The following is a 22,763-nucleotide window of genomic DNA, read 5'->3' on the forward strand; positions in this document are numbered from 1 at the left end:
TGTTGAGATCTGTTCCATAGAAATAAATTCCCTCACTTAAAAGCCTTTTTACTGGATTGATATCTTTTCTACTTTGTGATATTTTTAGTAAAATCATTTTCTGTATGCAATACTAATATTTAAAAATATAAGTTTGAAAACAAAAAAATAATTTGGCAAGTCATAGTTCACCATCTTTAAAAGTAAAGAGGTGGCCATTCGCATATGTGATTCGTTTCTTTCAATACTGTATTTTGTTTTGTTTTCTTAAAGAGTCTCTCACCAGGCTGGATTGCAGAGGCTTGCTCACACCTCACGACAGCCTCAAACTCCTGGGCTCAAACAATCCTCCTTTCTCGATTTCCTAAGTACCTGGGATTACGGTGAATAATACTGTATTTTCTATCCATTTTTACTTGCTGATGCAAAATCAACAGAAAGGGCTGACTGTATTTAGTTTTAATAAATAATGTGCCTAAGTAGACCTGTACAATTCAAGTCACTATTTTTCAAGCATTCAATGTATATTTTAAGATCCTATAATATGCAAATTAAGAACAATAGCATACATAGGTACCATATTTTTAAGTCTTATAAAATACTATTGTGCTGAGGCTTATGAAAGCACAGGAACAGCTGCATGTGCCAATGGGAAAAATGATAGTGATGATTATTTATGCCAGAATAATCAATAACTGATAACCCCAGGTATGCAAATGCAGACAGGACTTTCTTCACCCAGGTATCCTAGTAATCTACTCACAGAAGTATTATCAATATTAAAATAAGATAACCTACCAATGTTTAGTAAGATGCCCGACAAATTAGAAATATTTACCAAATGTTAACTAATAATATTCTTATTTTTAAAGCTAACACACGACACAGTGTTTATTTTAGTCTTTCTACAATATTTGGCTGCCTGCTATGATGTAAACACCTTCTCAGAACTCACATTCCAAAAGGAGTGATGGGGTTGCTATTGCAATCAGAGTGATTCAACATAACCGAAAGTGTATCCACAGCCCTGAGTAGATGAACCCTGAGTCACTGAATTCAACATACCAATTCTGTCACAACTTAATTAACTGATGAGAACAATCACTACATTAAGAAAGCAGTAATTATTTTACTCATTAATTTATCTCTTTCATTTTGTAATTTAGTTTTACTAACAGTTAGCATTTACAACTGGCTGATCACTTTCTATGAGCCAATTACCGTTTTGAATATTTACACAACATGTGATTTTTAATCTTCAGAGCAATTCTGCCAGTTGGGCAGGGTAGAAGCCCCATTTCATAGTTGAGATAACAAAAGGTCAGGAGTTAACTAACTTGCCTAAATCAATACTAGTTTTAGAATGAAATAGGAAGTCCATATTGTTATTTCAGTTGTACCCTGTTGACAAAGGAAAAATAGAAATACCTAAAAGCCCAATAATTTGAATTTTGGCTGTATTCAATATTTATGAATTTAGTATCATGAGCTCAGATTTTGTAATAGTATATGGTAAATGAAACACAGAATCCCTGTTAGCAGCTCCCATAAACAGATGAGACAATCAAATGAAACATAATTTTAATAAAATGCTGTGGGCTTCTGAATCAAAATCACAAGGCATTGCTGCAAATACAAAAATCGATGTGGTTACACATATGTAAATGCATGTACACACACACACATACACACATTCTCTTTCTCTGTACCTTGTGTTAACACCCTGTATCCTTTGTTACAGGGGAAAGAAATGATACAAGAAAAGAAGGATGAAGACATAGTTCTTCCTTTGGTTTCACAGTTTTGGTTGGAAATGCAACATTCAGTTTAATTTACTTAGTGGGAAATTATTAAGTGCAATGCACTGCTCAGTTGTTTCAGGAATTGTAAGCATCAAATAGAGACTCAGACTGGATCTTTACCATCATTTGGAGAAAATGAAACAAATACAGAAATACTCAAGGACGAAAAAGCTGTGTGTTCTAAACAAACCATATTTCTGATGATGAGGCATCTTGTCAAGGAGGGAAAACATCATTTTTCTTTTAAAGTTAGAAAATCAGCTTCATGGAATACACTGTGTTTGAATCTACTGAAATTGTTATTCTTGTTATTAACTTCTTACCCACAAAATATTGGAAAGAATTATAAACAATAAGGAAACAATTCTCCCAATATTTCCCTAAAGACAACACAATTATTATACTAATTGATTAAATCCCTTTAATTTTTTTCTATATTTGTTAAAGTAATCAAATTCTATTTACAATTTTCTATTCTTTCTGCTTACTTTGTATTTTGTCATAAAGATCTTACATTGTATTTCTAATCATCAATTTTTATTTTTTATATTTCTTTATTGATTTATGTTTTCTTGGAGACAGAATCTCACTATATCACCTAGGCTGGATTGCAGGGGCACGATCTCGGCTCACTGCAACCTCCACCTCAGGCACAAGCGATTTTCCTGCCTCAGCCTCCACAGTAGCTGGGACTTCAGGAGCCTGCCACTGCACTTGCTAGAGCTTTCTAGACTTTCTCCCTATATCCCTTGAGCTGGGATGAGCAGTGCCAGGTAATATAGGAGGGAATCCTATGTCCCATGGCTGCTGAGAGGCCCTTGGAAGGCTTCATCTGGAGCACAAGGAGCAGGAAAAATAACCCTTCTGGAGTGGGGAGGCCAGGAGTGTCCTTAGATTAAATTCTTACATTACGATAAAAGTGAATTGCTGGGGGCTGTGGCTCAGGCTGTAATCTCAGCACTTTCGTAGGCCAAGACAGGCGGATCACTTGAGGTCAGGAATTCCAGATAAATCTAGCCAACACGGTGAAACCCCCTCTCGGCTAAAATTGCAAAAAAAAAGAAAAAAAATTAGCCAGGCCTGGCTGCAGGCACCTGTAATCCCAGCTACTTGGGAGGCTGAGGCAGGAGAATTGCTTGAACTTCAGAGGTGGAGGTTTCAGTGAGCTGCGACAGCTTCTCTGTACTCCAGCCTGGGCGACACAGTGAAACTCCATTAAAAAAAAAAAAAATTGTTTGAAAGAATCTTAACTATGTTAACACCCACCTATGCCCCTGAAATCCAATTAGAAGAAAGGGGTGTGGTCTTCAGAGATGTATAAAAGGACACTTCAGGAGCAAAACTCATTCTTCTCCAGAAACCACAGAGTGGCTTTGCAACTGGCCTTGGAGACTTCCACAAGCTACCGCCACTGCACTGTGAGACCCTGATGCCTGAGCTGACTTCATCTTATTGGACAGCAAGCCTTGGCGAGAATGTAGATCTATTTCTGAGGTAAGTGTACTCTTTCCAGAGTAGGAGCTGCTCTTAGGTTACATATCAAAACAAACAAAATTTGGGGACTTTATCTGCAAACTTAGATTTTTTTTAGATGAAATGATGTCATTTTCTGAGTTTTGAAAACAGCTCCATTTATTTCTTAAAATTACTTTAAACATAATCCATAGGTTTACAAGCTCCATTCAACCTATTTAAAAATTAAACATTTTTGTCATCTGTCTTGCTTCATGATGTTCAAATTAACGTTATGGTTGATTTTTTACTTAATGTATTTCTTAGCTGTTTTATAGATTATAAGCATTTTGCAGTAGTTTACAAATATCTGGCGATTCTTTCATCTCTGTAGACTCTGTAAATGGGTTAGGGCTGTTGTAATCTATATGTATAAATGTGTTACATTCTACTCTGCTAGTGAAAATGTGCCTGTGTTGCCACGTATGGCTATACACAGGTAGAGGGCATTGAATGATTTGGGCAAGCACTTTTTTCTAAAACACAGTAAAAGTCTCTTCAGAAACCTCAGTCACTCTGTCGAAGAAAGCCAGAAATGGGTACTCATGCAGAAAAGTCTCACTGGCAATCATGCAGAAATGTCAGAAATGGAGGGCTTCTGTATTTATACTGTGTAGAAACCAGGATTTTAGATTTTTCCTTTGTTTCTTTGTTTTAGACAGGGACACACAGGCTGGAGTGCAGTGGTGGAAATAAGCCTCACTATGGCCCATACTTAATACCTCAAGCAATTCTTCTGCCTCATCCCCCAAAGTAGCTGGGACTATACACATGGGCCACCATGTTGGGCTTTACATATATAATCTATAATATGTGTGTGTGTGTGTGTCTGTGTTTTAAGATAGGGTTTCATTATGTTGGTCAGGCTGGTCTTGAACTCCCAACCTCAAGTGATCTGCCTGCCTTGGCCTCCAAAGTGCTTGGATTACAGGCATGAGCCACCACACCCGCCCATGTGTGTGTATTTTTAGAGACAGGCTGATCTAGAAACTTTGCCATCATGTTGCCCAATCTAGAACTCCTGAGCTCAAAATATCTGCCTGACTTGGTCTCCCAAAATGCTGGGATTACAGGTTTCAGCTACCTTGCCTGGCCCACATTTTTTTTTCCTTCCCTTTAAAACACCACCTTACTGTCTAGAGCCTATTATTATTGCATGATACTTAGTATTTTTCTGACTCTGTGAAAGAGTAATGACAATGCTTCCAAAGAGCTTAGAAAATATTTCTATTCTCTGTGTACCCTTCTGCATTGTATCAATATAGCCCCAAATTAACAGACAGTCCAGGAATAGTAAACACATGCCAGAAAGGTTTTGTTGATTGAATGAACTCAGCAGCCTAGTAAAACAACGATTGCTTGTTTTACCCTGGAGAAGTGCCTTGCTTTGGTTTGTTTGTTTTGCCTTGGGGAGTAAAGGCTAGCTTTGTCTGATTTTGGTCAATGGATGAGCTCTGCTCTAACATTTTCAAGCAGGGGCCCTCTGGAAAACTCTGATGGATGGTTGTTACAGTTAAATCAAACAGTGAGAGTAGAAGAGCTTAGTTTCCCTTCTCCAAACCAATCACTGGCAATTGAGAGTGTGGCTGAGATTCAGACCATTCAAGACTCATCCCATGAGTTTATGGGTTGATGATATCCCAGAAGCCCAGGTAACTTGGTTGACACTAACACACACCTCAAAAAATCGGACATTCTTCTAAGCACAAAAGTAGGGTTTGGAAAGCTGCTTGTGTGTCGGTTGGAGAACAATCACATTTTTCTACACAGGTTGATGTCTCTTAGTGCCTTAGTTTTCTACTTTTTCTATTTCTGTCCTTGCAGATGAAAGCCTATTTTTCTCTAGGAAAAAAAGGATGTTATTCAATCACAACCTGATTCAAGTTTTGCTTGGTCCTTTGTCTCTCCAGGGTAGAAGATTAAATTCGTGTGGTTTTCTTCCCCTAGGAAGATGGACTTAGACTTCCCACAGGCCTTCCAGAAGGAACTCACCTGTGTCATCTGCCTGAACTACCTGGTAGACCCTGTCACATAGGCTGTGGGCACAGCTCCTGTAGACCCTGTCTCTGCCTTTCCTGGGATGGAGCCCAAAGTCCTTCCAACTGCCCTGCATGCAGGGAACCATCACACCAAAAGGATTTCAAAACGAACATTTTTCTGTACAATTTAGTGACGACTGCTGGGAAAGCCAGTCTCTGGCAATTCCTGAGCTCTGAGAAACAAGTATGTGGGACCCATAGGGAAACAAAGAAGATGTTCTGTGGCACGGACAAGAGTCTGCTCTGCTTGCTGTGCTCTAACTCTCAGGAGCACGGGGCTCACAAACACTGTCCCATTGAAGGGGCAGCTGAAGAACACCAGGTAAGAGACAGCACTGGGATCACCTGAAGGCTGGAGGGTGGAAGAGTTAAAGAGATGAGAAGGGAGAGGAGAATCACTGTGCTGATCACTCCACTCTTTACTGAGTGCCAGGTGCTTTCGGAGATACCAGTGATGAAATTCTGAATTCAATATGCAACTATACCTGCCTTCATGGAGCCTGCACCCAAAAAGAGGGTGATTAAGTAAATGTCACTATTACTTTGACTCTACAGTACAATGCTAAAGGCATTGAAAAGCTACCAAAACTAGAAGAACAAAGAAAATACATTTTGGAAATGTATTTAATAGTACTGGATAAATGGCAAAAGCAGGAGGCTAGCATAGTGGATTCTGAAGAAGGCTGTTTCACTGATCATTAGCTCGGTTACAAGAAATCTTTACTCACCAGTTCCCTAAACTGTTATACATTCTGAAACCTCAGATTTGAAAAATACTGAGGATGAGCAGTGAAAAGATTTGTTTTATTTTCCTCTCTGTAGTCTGTTCATACATGATATCCCTTGCCTGCCTATGTCACTCAGAGTGTGGAAACTATGGTATTTGATTTTCTGTTGTTCGCCCTCATAATTCTTCATCGAACACGAAGAGTCTCTTTAGGTTCATACTATTGCTATGGAGAAAGAGAATTCACTCTCAAATGTGTCTTCCAGGACTAACTCGTGGTGAAAAATAAAGATGGCTTCAGAGAACTCCAGGAGACTAGAAATCACTAGCGAGTCGTTCCCTTAGAGAGGTGATCATATCTCTGCTAAAATCCTACTGGGTATGGCTGGTATTTATAAGCAATAGAGAATCTTCTCAACTGAGTACAATTTCCTAAACTGAGTAGTGCACTTTTTGAAAAAAAAAAGGCAGGCCAAGCGTGGTGGCTCATGCCTGTAATCCAAGCACTTTGGAGGCCAAGGCAGGCGGATCACTTGAGGTCAGGAGTTCAAGACCATTCTGACCAACATGGTGAAACCCTGTCTTCAAAAAAAAAAAAAAAAAAAAAGAAAGCAAAAAAGAAAAAAAAAGTCTTTTTCAAGATGAAACTAGGACTCTTCTTTCGTGGTAATGAGTGAACTCAAATAAATAAAAGAAGCACTTAGTTGTTCACAAGTGAACAGCATCCTAAACCAGTCAAGAAGACATGTGGTACCTGGTCAAGGTGTACCTGCTATGTAGGAAGCGTTGGTGGGGTGGCTGGAGGTGATGGCAGTTGAGATGTCTGGTGTGTGTAGGTGTAGGTATGTCTCTGGGTGGTGGACAGAAGGCTGGGCTGGCAGATGGCTCAACCACAAGTGCCAAGTTCACAGATGTTACAGACTGAACCTGTCAGAGGAGTTTAGTTCTCACCCCTTCTCCTTCCCTCTAATGGCCCTCCCTGCCTCTCCTCCTCTCCCTGTAGGAGTGTGGTGGAAAACAGATGGGCAGGTGATTCGACTGGGGTAGGGCTGCTCTGCATTGTAAAGTAGCTCAGAAAGCCTGTATGAGCCACTCTATGTACATGACCACACACACGGCCTATGTACATGACCACACACACGGCCTATGTACATGACCAAACACACGGCCTACGTACATGACCACACATATATGACTGATTTCTGTCACAATTGGGTCACAGTTTTTAAAAGAGATGCTTGGCCCTGTAGAGGTTTAATCAAGGTCACAGGTCTGTCTGAGGCCTAGAAAGAGGGTGGTGGGTGGCCTGTAATCCCACACTTTGGGAGGCCCAGGAGGGTGGATCATCAGGTCAAGAGATCGAGACCATCTTGGCTAACATGGTGAAACCCCATATCTATTAAAAATACAATAATTAGCCAGGCATGGTGGTACATGCCTGTAGTCCCAGCTACTTGGGAGGCTGAGGCAGGAGAATCATTTGAACCCAGGAGGTGGAGGTTGCAGTGAGCTGAGATTGCACCACTGAATTCCAGCCTGGCGACAGAGAGAGACTCTGTCTAAGAAGAAAAAAAAAGAAGCAAAGGCAGGTGTAGCTCAGACTCTGTCTCGACGACTCTGTCTCGACCCTCCCTCTATTTTCAGAATGTATGCTGGTGTTCACACAGTCCTCTGCCCGCCCCCACCCACCCTAGCCTGTCTTCTCTAGAATTCAGGAGACTCGGCAAACAAGCACCCCAGGCCCTTGACCCATTGCTTGGACTCCACTAGATGGAAATTTGCATGAAGAGGCATTGGAGGGTTTCGGTTCACCTCCAACCAGCGGGTGTGAGATGAGTCATGGCCCAGTCCCCTGGGAAGGTCAGTGATCTCACAAGGGACCTTTCCCAGGTATTTTCCTGACAGCCAGTCCCTTCCCACACAGCCTTTGGTTAGTTCCCTGCCACACCACTCAACAGTATGTAGGGGTTCCCCTCTCAGGCAGGCCCCACACCAGGCACTGCGGGGTAGGTCTTTGTTCTCAGGGGCCCTGTGAGGTAGACACAGAAGTGTGATAAGTTTTTCTCCCAGGATGGAATGCAGTGGCATGCTCAGGGCTCACTGTAGCCCCAGCTTCCTGGGTTCAAGCGATCCTCCCACCTCAGCCTCCCTAGTAGCTTGGACTACAGGCATGTGCCACCACACCAAGCTGATCTTTGCATTTTTTTGTACAGAGTTTCACCATGTTGCCCAGGCCGAACAAACTCCTATGCTGAAGCAATCTGCCTGCCTCAGACTCCCTGTAATCCCCGGGATTACAGACAGAAACCGCAGTGCCCGACTGACAAATGTCCTCCAGATACTATGAGAGTGTGGATAGGGTGGGAATCCAACACAAGGATAAATTCTTCAGGCAGACAAGAGAGGAGATGGTTTCCAGAAAGGAGGGGGAGGGTGGGTAAAGGTGCAGAGGATTCAGAAGACTTGCATGTCTGAAGAACAGCAAGGGAATCAGCACCATGGGAACACAGGGACAGTATGGGGAAGGAGGGGTAAGGAGGGGAGGTCAGCAGGAAGCAGGCCTGGTGGGCCTCAGAGACTGCACTGTGTCTGCAGAGCTCTGCAGAGCACAGTCAGTGAGTAATAAGAGCCCCATGGCCACGTCCAGGTTCAGGAAACCACACTTTAGCCCCCAGCACCTTTTCTGGCATCTGTGGGGGCAGCAGAAGCAGTCCCAGCAGACTTCAGCAGAGACAGCAGAGGAAACCCTACAGCAGAAATCGTTCTAGCCCTGCGACAGCCTGCTGGCCGACTCTTCCCAAATTCAGCCTCCCCTTCTTTCTAACAGAGCCTCAAGCTTCCGCTGAGCATTTGCTGCCTGGAATAAAGAGCTCTATGTCTAAGCTTCCTTTCTGGCTGGGTGGGAGCATGTGACTGAGGTTCAGCAAAAGCAAGAGAAGTGATAAGCTCCTGTGGGCCTTCTGGGAAGGCTGTGCGAAGGCAGCTCAAGCGCCTGTGTGGCCCACCTTCTACAGCCCTTCTGTTTTTCCTCCTTTGGCCAGTCTGCAACTTGTATGTGACAGCTGGAGCTTCAGCAGACATGTGGAATCATTAGGAGACTTGAAGGTAGAAGTCACATACAGGATGGTGGGTCCGCAGTGAAGCACCCCCACACTCACATATAGAATAGCGGGTCCCCAGTGGAGCACCCCCACACTCACATATAGGATAGCGGGTCCCCAGTGAAGCACCCCCACACTCACATATACGATAGCAGGTCTCCAGTGGAGCACCCCCACACTCACATATAGAATGGTGGGTCCCCAGTGGAGCACCCCCACACTCACACATAGGATGGTGGGTCCCCAGTGGAGCACCCCCACACTCACATACAGGATGATGGGCCCCAGTGAAGCATCCCCGCACTCACATATAGGATGGCGGGTCCCCAGTGGAGCACCCCCACACTCACATATAGGATGACGGATCCCCAGTGGAGCACCCCCACACTCACATATAGGATGACGGATCCCCAGTGGAGCACCCCCACACTCACATATAGGATGGTGGGTCCCCAGTGGAGCACCTCCACACTCACATATAAAAGAGCGGGTCCCCAGTGGAGCACCCCCACAGTCACACATAGGATGATGGGTTCCCAGTGGAGCACCCCCACATTCACATACAGGATGATGGGCCCCAGTGGAGCACCCCCGCACTCACATATAGGATGGCGGGGCCCCAGTGGAGCACCCCCGCACTCACATATAGGATGGTGGGTCCCCAGTGGAGCACCCCCACACTCACATATAGGATGACGGATCCCCAATGGAGCATCCCCACACTCACATATAGGATAGCGGGTCCTTAGTGGAGCACCCCTTACACTCACATAAAGGATGGTGGGTCCCCAGTGGAGCATCCCCACACTCACATATAGGATGGCAGATCTCCAGTGGAGCACCCCTGCACTCACATATAGGATGGCAGGTCCCCAGGGGAGCACCCCCACACTCACATATAGGATGGCGGGTCCCCAGTGGAGCACCCCCACACTCACATATAGGGTGGTGGATCCCCAGTGGAGCACCTCCACATTCACATATAGAATGGCAGGTCCCCAGTGGAGCACCCCCACACTGACATATAGTATGACAGGTCCCCAGTGGAGCACCCCACACTGAATTTCTCTGGAAATGTTTTCATGTGAGAGTGTGACAAGCAACTCTCTTGTTTAATCTACTATTATTCTGGGCTTGTCTCTTACATGTAACTGAACGTACACTTAACTGATATGAACTTAAATCCCCCCATTTTCTGGGGGAAAAATTTGAGATCAGGGAAGCAAGTTAACTGGATAAAGATTACTCAGAGAGTTTACCCAAAAGTTCTGTCTCTCCTAGCAAAACTTTCTGATGATTTGGCCAGGCGTAGTGGCTCATGCCTGTAATCCCAGCACTTTGGGAGGCCAAGGCAGGTGAATCGCCTGAGGTCTGGAGTTTGAGACCAGCCTGACCAACATGGAGAAACCCCATCTCTACTAAAAATACAAAATTAGCCGGGCTTGGTGGTGGGTGTCTGTAATCCCAGCAACTCAGGGGGCTGAGGCCAGAGAATCACTTGAGCCCGGGAGACGAAGGTTGCAGTGAGCCAAGATCGCGCCACTGCACTCCAGCCTGGGCAACAGAGTGAAACTCCATCTCAAAACAACAACAACAACAACTTTCTGATGATTTTTCTCATTTCCAATTTGACAAGTATTTCTGGGGCCTGCACGCAGTACAGAGCCTGAACCCCAAGGCCAGACTTGGTTTTTGTTTTGTTTTGCTTGAGACACAGTCTACTATGTTGTCCAGGCTGGTCTCAAACTCCTGGCCTCAAGCAACCTTCCGCCTCAGAGTCCCGAAGTGCTGAGATCACAGGCATGAGTCACTGCACACAGCCAAAGCCAGACGTCTTGAATGCCGGTCAAGAAATGCTACTCACTAACTGGGAGACCATGAACAATTCTCTAACCTGCCTGTGCCTCAGTACCCTCATCTGTAAAATGGGGATAAGAATAGCATCTACTTCTCAGGGTTCTTAAGAGACTAAATAAGTTATAGGTAAGTAGGTGCATGAATAAAGCACACGGGTTAGCTGCTGTGGGCACAGACTCTGGTTCGAAGCTCGACTCTGTCACTAGCTAGCTATGCGACCATGGGCAAGTTATTTAACCTCTTTGTGCTTCTGCTTCCTCACAAGTCAAGTGGAGATGCTAGCAGAACTTACAAAGCTGTTCTGTGGATGAAAGCACTGAGAACAGAGCCTGGCACCTAGAAAGTGCCAGTCAGCCATGGCCATCATTGCTATTACTGTGTGCTGATGAGCCTGTACTGAGTGAAGAAGGGACCCACAGGCAGGAGGCTGAGAGGTGAATGGGGAGAGGGACTGGAGAGACACAGGAGAAGCGGGTTGACATCACTGAGAAAATCACTGCAGGAGCTGGAAGGGACTCATGGGCAGGAGGCTGAGAGGTGAATGGGGAGAGGGACTGGAGACACCCAGGAGAAGTGGGTTGACATCACCGAGAGAATCGCTGCAGCTGCTTTCCAGGCACCACCTCATTTGTTTCCCGCGTGCTCCCAGCAGAGGATATTATTCTCCCCATTTTTCAGTGAGAGAACTGAGCACCTGAAAGCTTCGGTGACATGAACAAGGCCTCCCTGACAGTAAGGGTCAGGGCAAGGCTTTGAATCCAGTTCCGTGCGACCCCACGATGGCCATGCAACACTGACCTGCCTTGGGACCTAGCACACCTCTGAGGAAGAAACCTCTCATGCACCCTTCACCCAGCTCACCTCTGAGAATTAGCAGCTCAGAAAGGAATGGGTTATGTGGGCATTGTCCCTCCAATTGCCCTTGTGGTTGTCAATACTCACTGTGTTTTTATTTTTATATATTTATTTATTTTTTGAGATAGAGTTTCACTCTGTCACCAGGTTAAGGGTGCATTGGCATGATCTCGGCTCACTGCAACCTCTGCCTCCCAGGTTCAAGCAATTCTCCTGCCTCAGCCTCCCAAGTAGCTGGGAATTATAGGTGCACACCACCATGCCCAACTAATTTTTGTATTTTTAGTAGAGACATGGTTTCACCGTGTTGGCGGGGCTAGTCTTGAACTCCTGACCTCAAGTGATCCACCCGCCTCGGCCTCCCAAAGTGCTGGGATTGTAGGCTGAGCCACCTCACCTGGCCTGTCTACATAAATCAGTTTCTGAACCTATCCATCCATCCAACCAATGCTCACAGACCGGTCTCTGTGGGTTACCGCGAGGCTGAGATTTTCTGCTTGTTTAATAGCTTGCCCTGTGAAGCATAATGATGACTTCCTCTTCTGTTTCCTAAGGGAACCTGAAACTGTAAGTCTGAAAGCGTGGCACAGGGAGAACTGCCTCAGTGAGGACAGCTGGCGTGTCCCTTCCCACCGCTTCCGTAACATCCCTGGTATTCACGTTACAAGCAAGGGCCACCGCACACCCTGCCTGAGCCAGTTAGCTGGGCGGTGCGGACGGAGGCAGTTCTCTACTGACCAGTAAGCCTCCTCACAGGAACAGAACCGCAGCACCCAGGAGGACTCAACGTCTAAGGGGACAAGCTCTGGTGAAAGTGGAGGGTCGGAACATAAAATAAGCAAAAACTCAGCGTCCCAGACAGCATCTGGGATGGGAAGTACAATGATCATCAAATAAACAAAAACAAACAAACAAAAAAACTGGATGCAATGGCATTTCAAGCCTGTAATGCCAGCCCTTTGGGAGTCCGAAGCAGGTGGATCACCTGCGGTCAAGGGTTCGAGACCGGCCTAGCCAACACGGTGAAACCTTGACTCTACTAAAAAAAAAAAAAAAGCCGGGTGTAGTGGGGCACACCTGTGGTCCCGACAGCTGCTCGGGAGGCTGAGGCAGGAGAATTGCTTGAACCCAGGAGGCAGAGGTTGCAGTGAGCTGAGACCACACCATTGCACTCCAGCCTGGGCGACAGAGTGAGACTCTGTCTCAAAATAATAATATAACAATAAAAATAAAATAAATAAAAATAAATTTAAAAAAGTCTTTGAGACTCTGTCCTACACCTTTCTGAAATGGCACAATCTGTCAGACCCCATGTGATGTGGAGGAAGGCACCTCAGGACCGCTTTTCCGGGGCACCAAAGCCAAGACCCCCATTCCCAAGCCCTGGCTCAGGTGTCCATCTCTCAAATCCAATCCCTGAGAAGGCGCCCAGAACCCTGTTGGGAGCGAGGGACAATGTTACCGTCTTTGGAGTTGACACCTGCTCTGAGTAACTCACGGAAAACAGGGTCCAGCCGCGACGCCCTTAGCCGCGCCCCGTGTCCCCACCCGCAGGCCGTCCTGTAGCGCGGCGGCTCCAGGGCGCGTTAGCTGAAGGGGACCCACCCGGCAGGGCCACCGCGGGAAGCCCCGCGCCACTCACCCGCCAGGGACGCCAAGAGCGCGGCCGCCGCGCGGGGCTGCCGGGACATCGCGGGCGCGGGGCAGGTTTTGCGGCGCGCGGCGAGGTCCGCGCAGGCCCCGAACGCCCAGCACGACGCGGCTGCGCTCCGCACCCACCTGTCCCGGAGACCCGAAGCCGCCTGCTTATGAGGAGCAGCCGAAAAGCCCGCCCCGGGCCGCTGGGCGGGGAGGAAAGTCCGCCGGCCCCCGCGGGAGCGCAGGCGCCCTCCTTCCTCTCAGGGCCGGACCCGCGGGGCCTCGGGCTGTTTCCTTCACGCGCGGGGCCCGGGCAGCGCCGGCCTCTTCCCCCATCCCCCTGGTCTCCCTTCGCTTTCCCTTCCCCTTCCCCTTCCCCTTCCCCTTTCCGTTTCCGATTGTGATGGAGTCTCGCTCTTTGACCCAGCCTGGAGTGCAATGGTGTGGTCTCAGCTCGCTGCAACCTCTGCCTCCTGGGTCCAAGCAGTTCTCCTGCCTCAGCCTCCAGAGCAGCTGGGATTATAGGCATACACCACCACGCCCAGCTAATTTTGTATTTTTAGTAGAGACGGGGTTTCTCCATGTTGGTCAGGCTGGTCTGGAACTGCTGACCTCGTGATTCGCCCGCCGCAGCCTCCCAAAGTGCTGGGATTACAAGCGTGAGCCACCGCGCCGGGCTGGGTCTCCTCTTTTCTAACCGGTTAGGTACCTTTCTGGGAACCCGGAGACACTTCTCGGCCTGGAGAAAGCCAGCCCCTCGGTCACTAGGCGAGCAGGAGCCTAAAAACACCTGAGGACCCTGAATCCCTGTCTTCCCGGGGGTCTGCGGCTGCCGCGCTCCACGCCCAGGCCTCGCTGGGACCGCGGGCTGCGGGAGCTCAGGAGCACAGCCCAGAGTCGCGAGGTCTGGCCGCCCCCGCCCCCACCGCGCTGCGGACTCCCCGTCGGGAACCTCGCAGAGCCTTGGTTTCTTCTGCCATAATACCCACTACCGGGGGTGTGTGTGTGTGTTTTGAGACAGAGTCTCCCTCTGTCTCCCAGGTTGAAGTGCAATGGCGCCATCTCTCCACCTCCCAGGTTCAAGCGATTCTTCTGCCTCAGCCTCCCAAGTGACTGGGACTACAGGCACCTGCCACCACACCCAGCTAATTTTTTTATTTTTATTTTTTTTTAAGTAGAGATGGGGTTTCACCATGTTGGCCAGGCTGGTCTTGAACTCTTGACCTCAGGTGATTGGCCCACCTCAGCCTCCCAAGGAGCTGGGATTACAGGCGTGAACCATTGTGCTCGGCCTCAGGTGGTTTTACAAAGCAGAAATTCCGGGAACAGGAAACACTCAATATCTTCATTCATTCATTCATTCATTCTCATTCATTCATTGAGTCAGGTCTCACTCTATCACCCAGGTTGGAGTGCAGTGGCTTGATCTCGGCTCCTTGCAACTTCAACCTCCTGGCCTCAAGCGATTTTCTCACTTCAGCCTCCGGAGTAGCTGGGACCACAGGTGTGTGCCACCATGCCCAGCTATTTTATTTTATGTAGAGAGGAGGTTTTGCTGTGTTGCCCAGGCTGGTCTCCAGTTCCTGACCTCAAAGTATCCTCCTGAGTTAGCCAGTCATTGGGATTACAGGCGTGAGCCAGGGCCCAAGGCTCAATATCGTTGACAGGCAACCTTTTAATGTCTATTGGACTATCTGTCCCGGCTTGAGTCCCAGTGGGGAATACACATTCAGACAGTATATTAGGAGATGCTCCTTAACACTAGATTGAGGGCTTTCAGCCTAGTCTCAAGTCATTTTCTGAAAAATAACTTTGACTACAACTACTGTATCTTACTACGTTGCTCCAAACACTCTAATTAAGTAAACTTAACCAAAGCTTGTAGTATGTTTCAGAATGGAATTTTTATAGTCAAAGGTGAAGGTTAACCTGTGCCAATCAACCTAATCTCAGTAACTACCTGCTTTCTGATCTCGGAGTCAGTTTATTCAAAACACAATAATTAAGTAGGTAGATACTGTGTGCCAGGCACTCTTATTTCAGTTAAGCTCCATAGGCACTCTACGTGGACACCGTTATCACTGCTGCCCCATGTCGCAGATGGAGAAACTAACCAGAGAGAAGAAAGTTGCCAGAGTCAGTTAGATAATAAATACAGAAACGGGGCCATGAAGCCCATCTGCCTGGAGAGTCTTGGATTTTAAGCACTATGCCTTACTACTGAAGAGGTGTTTGTGACTAGAATATGCTTTTAAGTTGCTTACTGCCTCGTTGAGAGAAATTAATATACAACAATATGGAGAAAGTGCTTGATGAGTTATTTGCTGCTGAGAGCCACCCTCAATGAGGAATGGGATATTCAAAGGAGATGACTTCGTGGTGGTTGGCTCTCCAGTCTTGTTCTTCTTCAGCATTGTTTTGGCTATTCTAAGTTCTCTGCATTTCCATATTAATTTTAGAATCATTAGGCCAGGCGCTGTGGCTCATGCCTGTAATCCCAGCACTTTGGGAGGCTGAAATGGGAGGGGCCCAGTAGTTTGAAACCAGTTTAGGCAATATCATGAGACCGTGTCTCTAAAAAACAAACTAACTAAAATATTAGTGGGGAGTGTTGGCAAGTGCCTGTAGGCCCAGATACTCAAGAGGCTGAAGTGGAAGAATCGCTTGAGCCAGGATTTGAGGCTGCAGTGAGCCGTGATCACGCCACTGCACTCCAGACTCTGACACAGAGCAAAACCCTGTGTCAAAACAAATAAAAGAAATTCAGCGCTGGGTGTGGAGGCTCAAGCCCATAATCCTAGCACTTTGGGAGGCTGAGGTGGGCAAATTGCCAGAGCTCAGGAGTTTGAAACCAGCCTGGGCAACACGATGAAACCCCGTCTCTACTAAAATACAAAATTTAGCCAGGCATGATGGTGTGTGTCTGTAGTTCCAGCTACTCAGGAGGCTGAGCCATAAGAATTGCTTGAACCCAGGAGGCGGAGGTTGTAGTGAGCTGAGATTATGCCACTGCACTCCAGCTCGAGTGACAGAGTGAGACTCTGTCTCAAAAAAAAATACAACAAAAGCTACACAAGAAATTAATGAGAATGGTTATCTCCGTATAAATCTTTCTACATTAGTTTGATTTTTGATCCATATCAGTGCATTTCTGAGTCAAAAAACAAACAAAAATGTGACATTTAAAAGTATAAATGTGGGCTGGGCATGGAGGTTCTCACCTGTAGTCCAAGCACTTTGGGAGGCCGAGGCAGGTGGATCAATTGAAGCTAGGAACTCAAGACCAGCCTGGCAGACATGGCGAAACTCCATCTCTACTAAAAAATACAAAACTCAGCTGGGTGTGGTGGTGCACACCTGTAATCCCAGCTAAAGGCGTGCACAGTGTGGTGGCTGAGGCAGGAGAATCACTTAAACCCGGGAGGTGGAGGGTGCCGGGATGCGAGGTGGCGCCACTGTACTCCAGCCTGAGAGACAGAGCGAGACACTGTCCCCACCCACCACAACACTGTAAATGTGAAAACGGAAAAAAAGAAATTGGAGACAGTGAGTGGAAACACCACTTTAGACAGGCTCTCAGGAAGAATGTCAGGGCCTGAGATGTCCCAGATCCAACTCCACCCCCACAGCCACGTAACATTTGTTGAAAGTGAGGCAGAGAGAGGTCAGAAGACTTGCTGGGGACAAGTGGGGCAGGGCTGGCTCTTCAGAACCAGGAGCACCTCCCAGAGCCATACTTTCTGTCTGCCCCAAGCAGGGAGCCTTGTCTGTCCAGAAGAAAGGCTGAGAGGAATGCCAAATGTGGGTGAAGGGGAGGAAGGCAGCAAAACACACTGCCATGTGTGTACCTATGCAGATGTCTTGCATGTTCTGCACATGTACCCCAAAACCTAAAATGCAATAAAAAGATAAAAAAATAAATCAGGTTCAGAGCGACTGGTGCTATTAATAATAAAAAAAAAACTAACTTGGTGTATGGCATGCCCAATAAATATTATTCTCTTTCTCCTCAAAAAAAAAAAAAAGAAAGAAAGAAAGGCTGAGAGGCCACCATTGTCTAGGGGCTTGCCCAAGTCATGCCTCAAGTGCGCAGGCAGGCATCTTTCCCCTGCAAAACCCCATTGTCCAGATGAAGACCTGCCACTCGGAGAGGCAAGCCCAGCTCTAGCCCAGGGGATGAGGAGGCCCGTGGCTCAGAGCTCTGGGTCAGGTCTCATTCCTCACTTGGATCTGACCCATAGCAAGTCATGCAGCCTCAGCATTAGTCTCCTCATCCGTGAGTGTAGATACCTCCCCTACCAAGGCTGGCCTGGGCATTACATGAAATGGTGGAGAGCCGGGCACAGTGGCTGGCCTGGGTAAGCAGCTGTTATGACTGCCAACATCGTTGCTACAGGCCTCTGCCTGTCTGCTCTGAGTGAGGTGGTCTGGGTGACTGCTGGCAGCAAGTCCTGCCCACCTGACCCCTCTTGGTCTCTGGGGCCTCGGGCAAGAAGTCAGCTGAGTTTGCCCCTTCTCTGGTAGGTTCCAGGTCCTGCCTCCCTCTCAGGGTCCCTGACCTCTGTGCAGGCACAGAGCGGGTGTCAGGCTACTAGTCTCTCATTTATTGATTCTTTAAATATTAGCTGTGCATTAGTTGTGCATGTGTTATGTGCCAAGCACTATGCAGGGCACTCAGGGTTGGCAGAGTGGAGTGAAAGCCAACCTGATCTCTGCTCTCATGAAGTTCCCTGCGTTGTAGGGGACACAGACTTTGTTTTCTGTTTTTGTTTTTTGAGACAGGGTCTTGTTCTGTCGCTTAGGCTGGAGTGCAGTAACATAATCACAGCTCACTGCAGCCTTGAGCTCTCAGGCTCACGCAATCCTCCCACCTCAGCTGCCCGAGCAGCTGAGACCACAGGTGTGTGCCACCACACCTGGCTATTGCTTTCAGTTTTTGTAGAGACAGAGTCCCATTAAGTTGCCCAGGCTGGTCTTGAACGCCTTGCCCCCAAGCACTACTCCTGCCTCAGCCTACCAGTGTTGGGATTACAGGTATGAACCACCATGCCTATCCTGGATGCAGGCTTTAAACAAAGAGTCACACCGATAAGAAGAGCTGTGAAGGTCCAGGCATGACCCCAGATGGGCGAACACTGCATTGGAGGTCCAGGAAGATTCTCCTGACAAGGTAACCCTGAACCAAGATAAGGATAAGAGGGAGCTGATCACATGGAAGAGGGAACAGTATTGCTGGCAAGTGGAACAGCATGTGCAAATGCCAGGTAGTAAGAGGGGCTTCAGGGACAGTCTATGGCTAGAGCAGAGTGATTGAGGGCATGTGAAATGAGAGGTGTCCAGGGTGGCAGGCAGGGACTGGCCCAATCAGCCATGGAAGGGATGGGACTTTGGTCACTGTTCCACATTTCCAGATGTTTACTGTGTGCCAGGCTTGGTGCTAAATGCTTTTCTGAAGTATCACACTAGATTCTCACATAAGTAGGACAGCAACTGTTCTTCACATTTTATAGATGAAGGGCTTGATCTCAGGTTAGATCCCTCAGTGGAGAGCCCACAGTGAGGAAGCAATGGAACCTGTGACGGCAAGGCCTGTGTTCAGAACTGCCAGGCCACACAGAACTCAACTCACTACAACCTCCTGAAGTGGGTGTGATTATTCTTCCCACTTTGCAGAGGAGGACATAGACCCACAGAGCTTGTAGGTGGAGTTGAGCCTGGGCAGTCTGGCTCCAGAGTGTCCATGGTCTCAACCACTGGCTCACATGGCTTCTTAGGAAGCAGGAGAAAAGGCAGCTCAGGCCACCATGTGAGAAGAGTGGAGTGGAAACAATGGTGTGGCTGGGACCATGCTGTGATGGAGTCCAGTGGGCACATTCAGGATGAGGTATAACATGCTGGCCCTGGTGAGGGGCTAGATGGGGCTGGGATGAGGGGGGAGCCAGGTGAACTTGGGGTTGGGTTGGTGCAGCTGGAGGGTGCGCAGAGTGTCTCTGAGGTGAGGCCGGGTGGGGTGGGAACGCCATGCTTGGTCTGGGACACAGAGCGTTTGGATGGCTATGGGACAGTGCAGTGGAGAGTCAAAAAGGCTGCTCGGACCCAGGTCTGGTGAGATGGAGGCTGGAGGTGGGGTTAGCTGTCTAGAAGGACAGAGTGGGAAGCAGAGGCTCTCGACTTGGCTTTCTTGCTTGCCAAAGGAGGGTTCTGGAACAAAAAACTGGAATCTAAGCTGGAGAGGAAGAAAGATGGAGAATGAGAGAATGCACAAGCATGGGACAGAATAATATGCATTTCTTTGGCTCCTTTGTACCTGAGTCTTCTAAAGCTGCGGGCAGATGACCCCTGGGAGGCTGCAGGGATGCCAGCTGGGAGCTGAGTGCAGTTTTGCTGCCTGGGCATGGCCTGGGTGAGGGTGCAGACCCCTGCCTGTGATTGCCAGGGAGCATGAGTGATGAGAACAAGGTGGCTGACAGGGTGAGGCCCAAGCCTGGAGCCCGCCCAGGTTGGGGGATGGGTCTGGGACCTTTGAGGGGGTCTTAGGGAGCTTCCCCAGCCCTAAGGGCACCACAAACTGCACTTCACACTGACCTGGGCATACACAGTTGCATGATCTCTCGCTCACGCTCACATGCAAATGTAGACCATACAACCATCCTGCCCACAGATCCAGAAAGCCCAGGACACAACAGAGCTGTAGTGCCTGCCTGACCCCCACGCACAACAGACCTAGCCCAGGAACATGCCCAGTGGCAGGAGCCACTCACCCGAGCCCTCACTGCCTGAGGACCCCCCAGCCTCTGGCCTCATTGGCCCCCTTTTGTCAGCCAGCCAGGGGGACAGAACAGGCCTGGATCTAACCCAAGGCCCAGACTCAGCCTGACACTGTGTGAACTCAAGGCTTTCCCCACCTCACCCAGGGCCAGAGCCCTTGCCTGTAAAGTGGAAGTGGGAATGGCCACCACCCAGGTAGAAACCCTCACTTAGGGCCTCATGGCCAGGCATCAGGGCTGTTGGGAGAGGGGCGAAGGAGCCCTTGCCTGTCTTGCTATCCCACCATCACCAGGAGGGGGCTGCATGGGCATCACACCCCTCACAGATGAACAAAGTGAGGCAGCGAAGGGCCTCAAGGTGAGTTGGGGCAAGGCCCCAGCTCTGATGCTGCTCCTGCAGTCTGAGATGGGAGGGTAGCTAGTGGCCAACCCCAAGGACTCTAGGCTAGGGACCCCTTATCTGGGTCCCGTGGCCTGCTCCTAGCCTGCATGCTGCCTCATGGGGGTCCTCTGGCTGGCCCAGGAGCACGATCAGCCCAGCAGAGCAGCTCGGTGTTATGGGGAAGGGAGGCCCGGCCCACCAGATCAACCGCCTGGGGCCCCAGCCACATGTATATTTAATGATGTCTATAATTCCTGTTTTGTCTCTGGAAAGGACTGAGCAGCTGACAGCGGAGCTGCAAACAGCCCAGGACCTGGGCCTGGGCCTGCTCCATACTCCAGCTGGGCCCGCTCCATACTCCAGCTGGGCCCGAGGACCCCTGGAGCTCTCTACCTCTCCTGACAGCCTCACAGAACCTGCTGCATCCCTCCAAAAAGGCACACCTCCTCCAGGAAGCCTTCCCTGCTGCTCACAGGTCTTACATCTAGGCTCTGCATTCAAAAACTGTTCAACCTGCACCAGCTTCCAAGGGACAGTAGAATACCGTGAGGGGCCGGCACTGTCCCTGGCACATTGTAGGTACTCAATGAGCCCCTGCCAGCCCCTCTGCTCCTGGCTTCTGAGGCAACAGGAAATGGTCAGCCACCTTGTTCTCATGGGGGAGCCTTCCTGCCACCCAGATGGTCACAAAGGCCTCCTGGGATACTGCCCACCTTGGCAGCCAGGCCCCTCTGGAGGGGCCAGTCTGGGCCTGACACCCATGACCAACTCCCTGGGCAGAGCCTGCCCGTGCCTGGATGAGGAACCCTGCATTCTCCTTGCCACCCATGGCCTGGGGCTGCCCTGGGGATCCAGGCTCCACCCTCTTAAACTCCCAGGCCCACTGCTACCTTCAATGCTTGAGCTGTGCCCACCTGACTCAACCTGGCTACTGTTCAGCAAGGTTACAAAGTGTTCTCAGTCTGGACAGGAATGGTTTTCAATCCTTTATTTCAGAAAGGAGAGCCAGAAGAATTGGGGACTTAGAAAACAGATTCTAAACTCAAAAGTCCCTGGCCCAGGTGTGTAGACCCAGGGTCTGGGGGTTTTGTGCTGCGCAGGGGCTGCCCTGGGAGGGTCAAAAAGACGGAGGAACTTTAGGACACCCCTTAGGCTGTGGAGGGTGTCAGCTGGGCCTTTGAAGCCACTAAGCTCTGCTTCCAATCCTGGAGAGCCTTGAGTGGAGGACCCAAGGTGTTTGTGTATCCCAGTAGGACCGATGCCCCCAGGGAGATGAGACAGGTAGGCGGGAGGCCTCGCAGGCGCCATTACTTCTTCACGATCTGGATGACCTCCTCATGCTCCGTGGTGTGGGTCAGACCCACCTGCTGTGGACTGTACTTGGTGATGGTGCCCTGGGTGAGGAATGGGGGCAGAGGGGTCACCTCAATCACCTCAGCTAGCACTGGCCAAGGGCAAGGCCACGAAAGATATCCCCGGGGTGTGTGTTCTGGGGGTGAATGCCAGCGTAAGGTCAGGGCCCCAGGCAGCAGGATGTCTGCAGTGGTCTGACCATCCCTGACCTCAAAGGTTGGGGAGGGCAGGCACAGTGGCTAATGCCTGTAATCCCAGCACTTCTGGAGGCCTCATTTAAGCTCAAGGACACCAATCATGGTCACAGTCAACCAGGGTCAGCATCTCTCCTGGGGGCTGGCAAGACTGTCCTCTGTGGAGGGTTGTAGCTTGTGTCTGATGAAGGGCTGCCATGGGGAGATGGCTGGGGGCTGTGATGGGACCAAGGGCAAAGGCTGGGACCCAGAGCTCACTCCTTGCAGAGGAGCTAGAAATTGCCAGGAAGTCCAGTAGGGACTTCAGCATGAAGAGAACCGAGGCTCTGGAGGCACCAGGTCTAGGGTGGACCGTGGCTTAATCGTTTGCAGTGTGACCCTGAGCTGTGTCCTAACCTCTGTAAAGCTGTTCTACACACAAGCAGGTAAAGCTGTAGAGCTGTCGGCCCTGAGGATGGCAGCCCCTCTAAGGCCTGGGACACAGCAAAAAAAAGAGCAGCTGAGGCTGTGCTATGGGACGGACACTGCTCTTTGTGATGGCAACAACAATCATTAAA

General features: G+C 49.0%; 2 protein-coding genes across 72 annotated transcripts in view; one reads left to right on the plus strand and one right to left on the minus strand.

Moving 5' to 3' along the window:
- LOC108590407 (uncharacterized) overlaps positions 1-5,383 on the plus strand; it is a 105,923-nt gene extending 100,540 nt beyond the window's left edge. For 8 of the 22 annotated variants that reach the window (XR_013527089.1, XM_078350313.1, XM_078350323.1 and 5 more), the window contains one exon: positions 253-2,444. Coding sequence is in view for 10 of the 22 variants with exons in the window: in XM_078350313.1 (XP_078206439.1) it covers positions 253-347 (95 nt within the window). In the remaining 12 variants the exon portion in view is untranslated. Of the gene's footprint in view, positions 1-252; positions 3,351-5,203 lie in introns of those variants that run through there. The other 14 variants (XR_013527093.1, XR_013527095.1, XR_013527097.1 and 11 more) reach the window with 6 other exon arrangements.
- Positions 1-22,763, minus strand: part of LOC103790484 (uncharacterized) — a 135,925-nt gene that overhangs the window by 62,476 nt on the left and 50,686 nt on the right. For 5 of the 50 annotated variants that reach the window (XR_013527085.1, XR_013527084.1, XR_013527082.1 and 2 more), the window contains one exon: positions 21,633-22,053. The exons of the other annotated variants lie outside the window; for them this stretch is intronic. The gene's annotated coding sequence lies outside the window, so the exon portion shown is untranslated. Of the gene's footprint in view, positions 1-21,632; positions 22,054-22,763 lie in introns of those variants that run through there. 50 annotated transcript variants of the gene reach the window in all.

Source organism: Callithrix jacchus, chromosome 15 (assembly GCF_049354715.1).
Source record: "Callithrix jacchus isolate 240 chromosome 15, calJac240_pri, whole genome shotgun sequence".
NCBI lineage: Eukaryota > Metazoa > Chordata > Mammalia > Primates > Cebidae > Callithrix > Callithrix jacchus.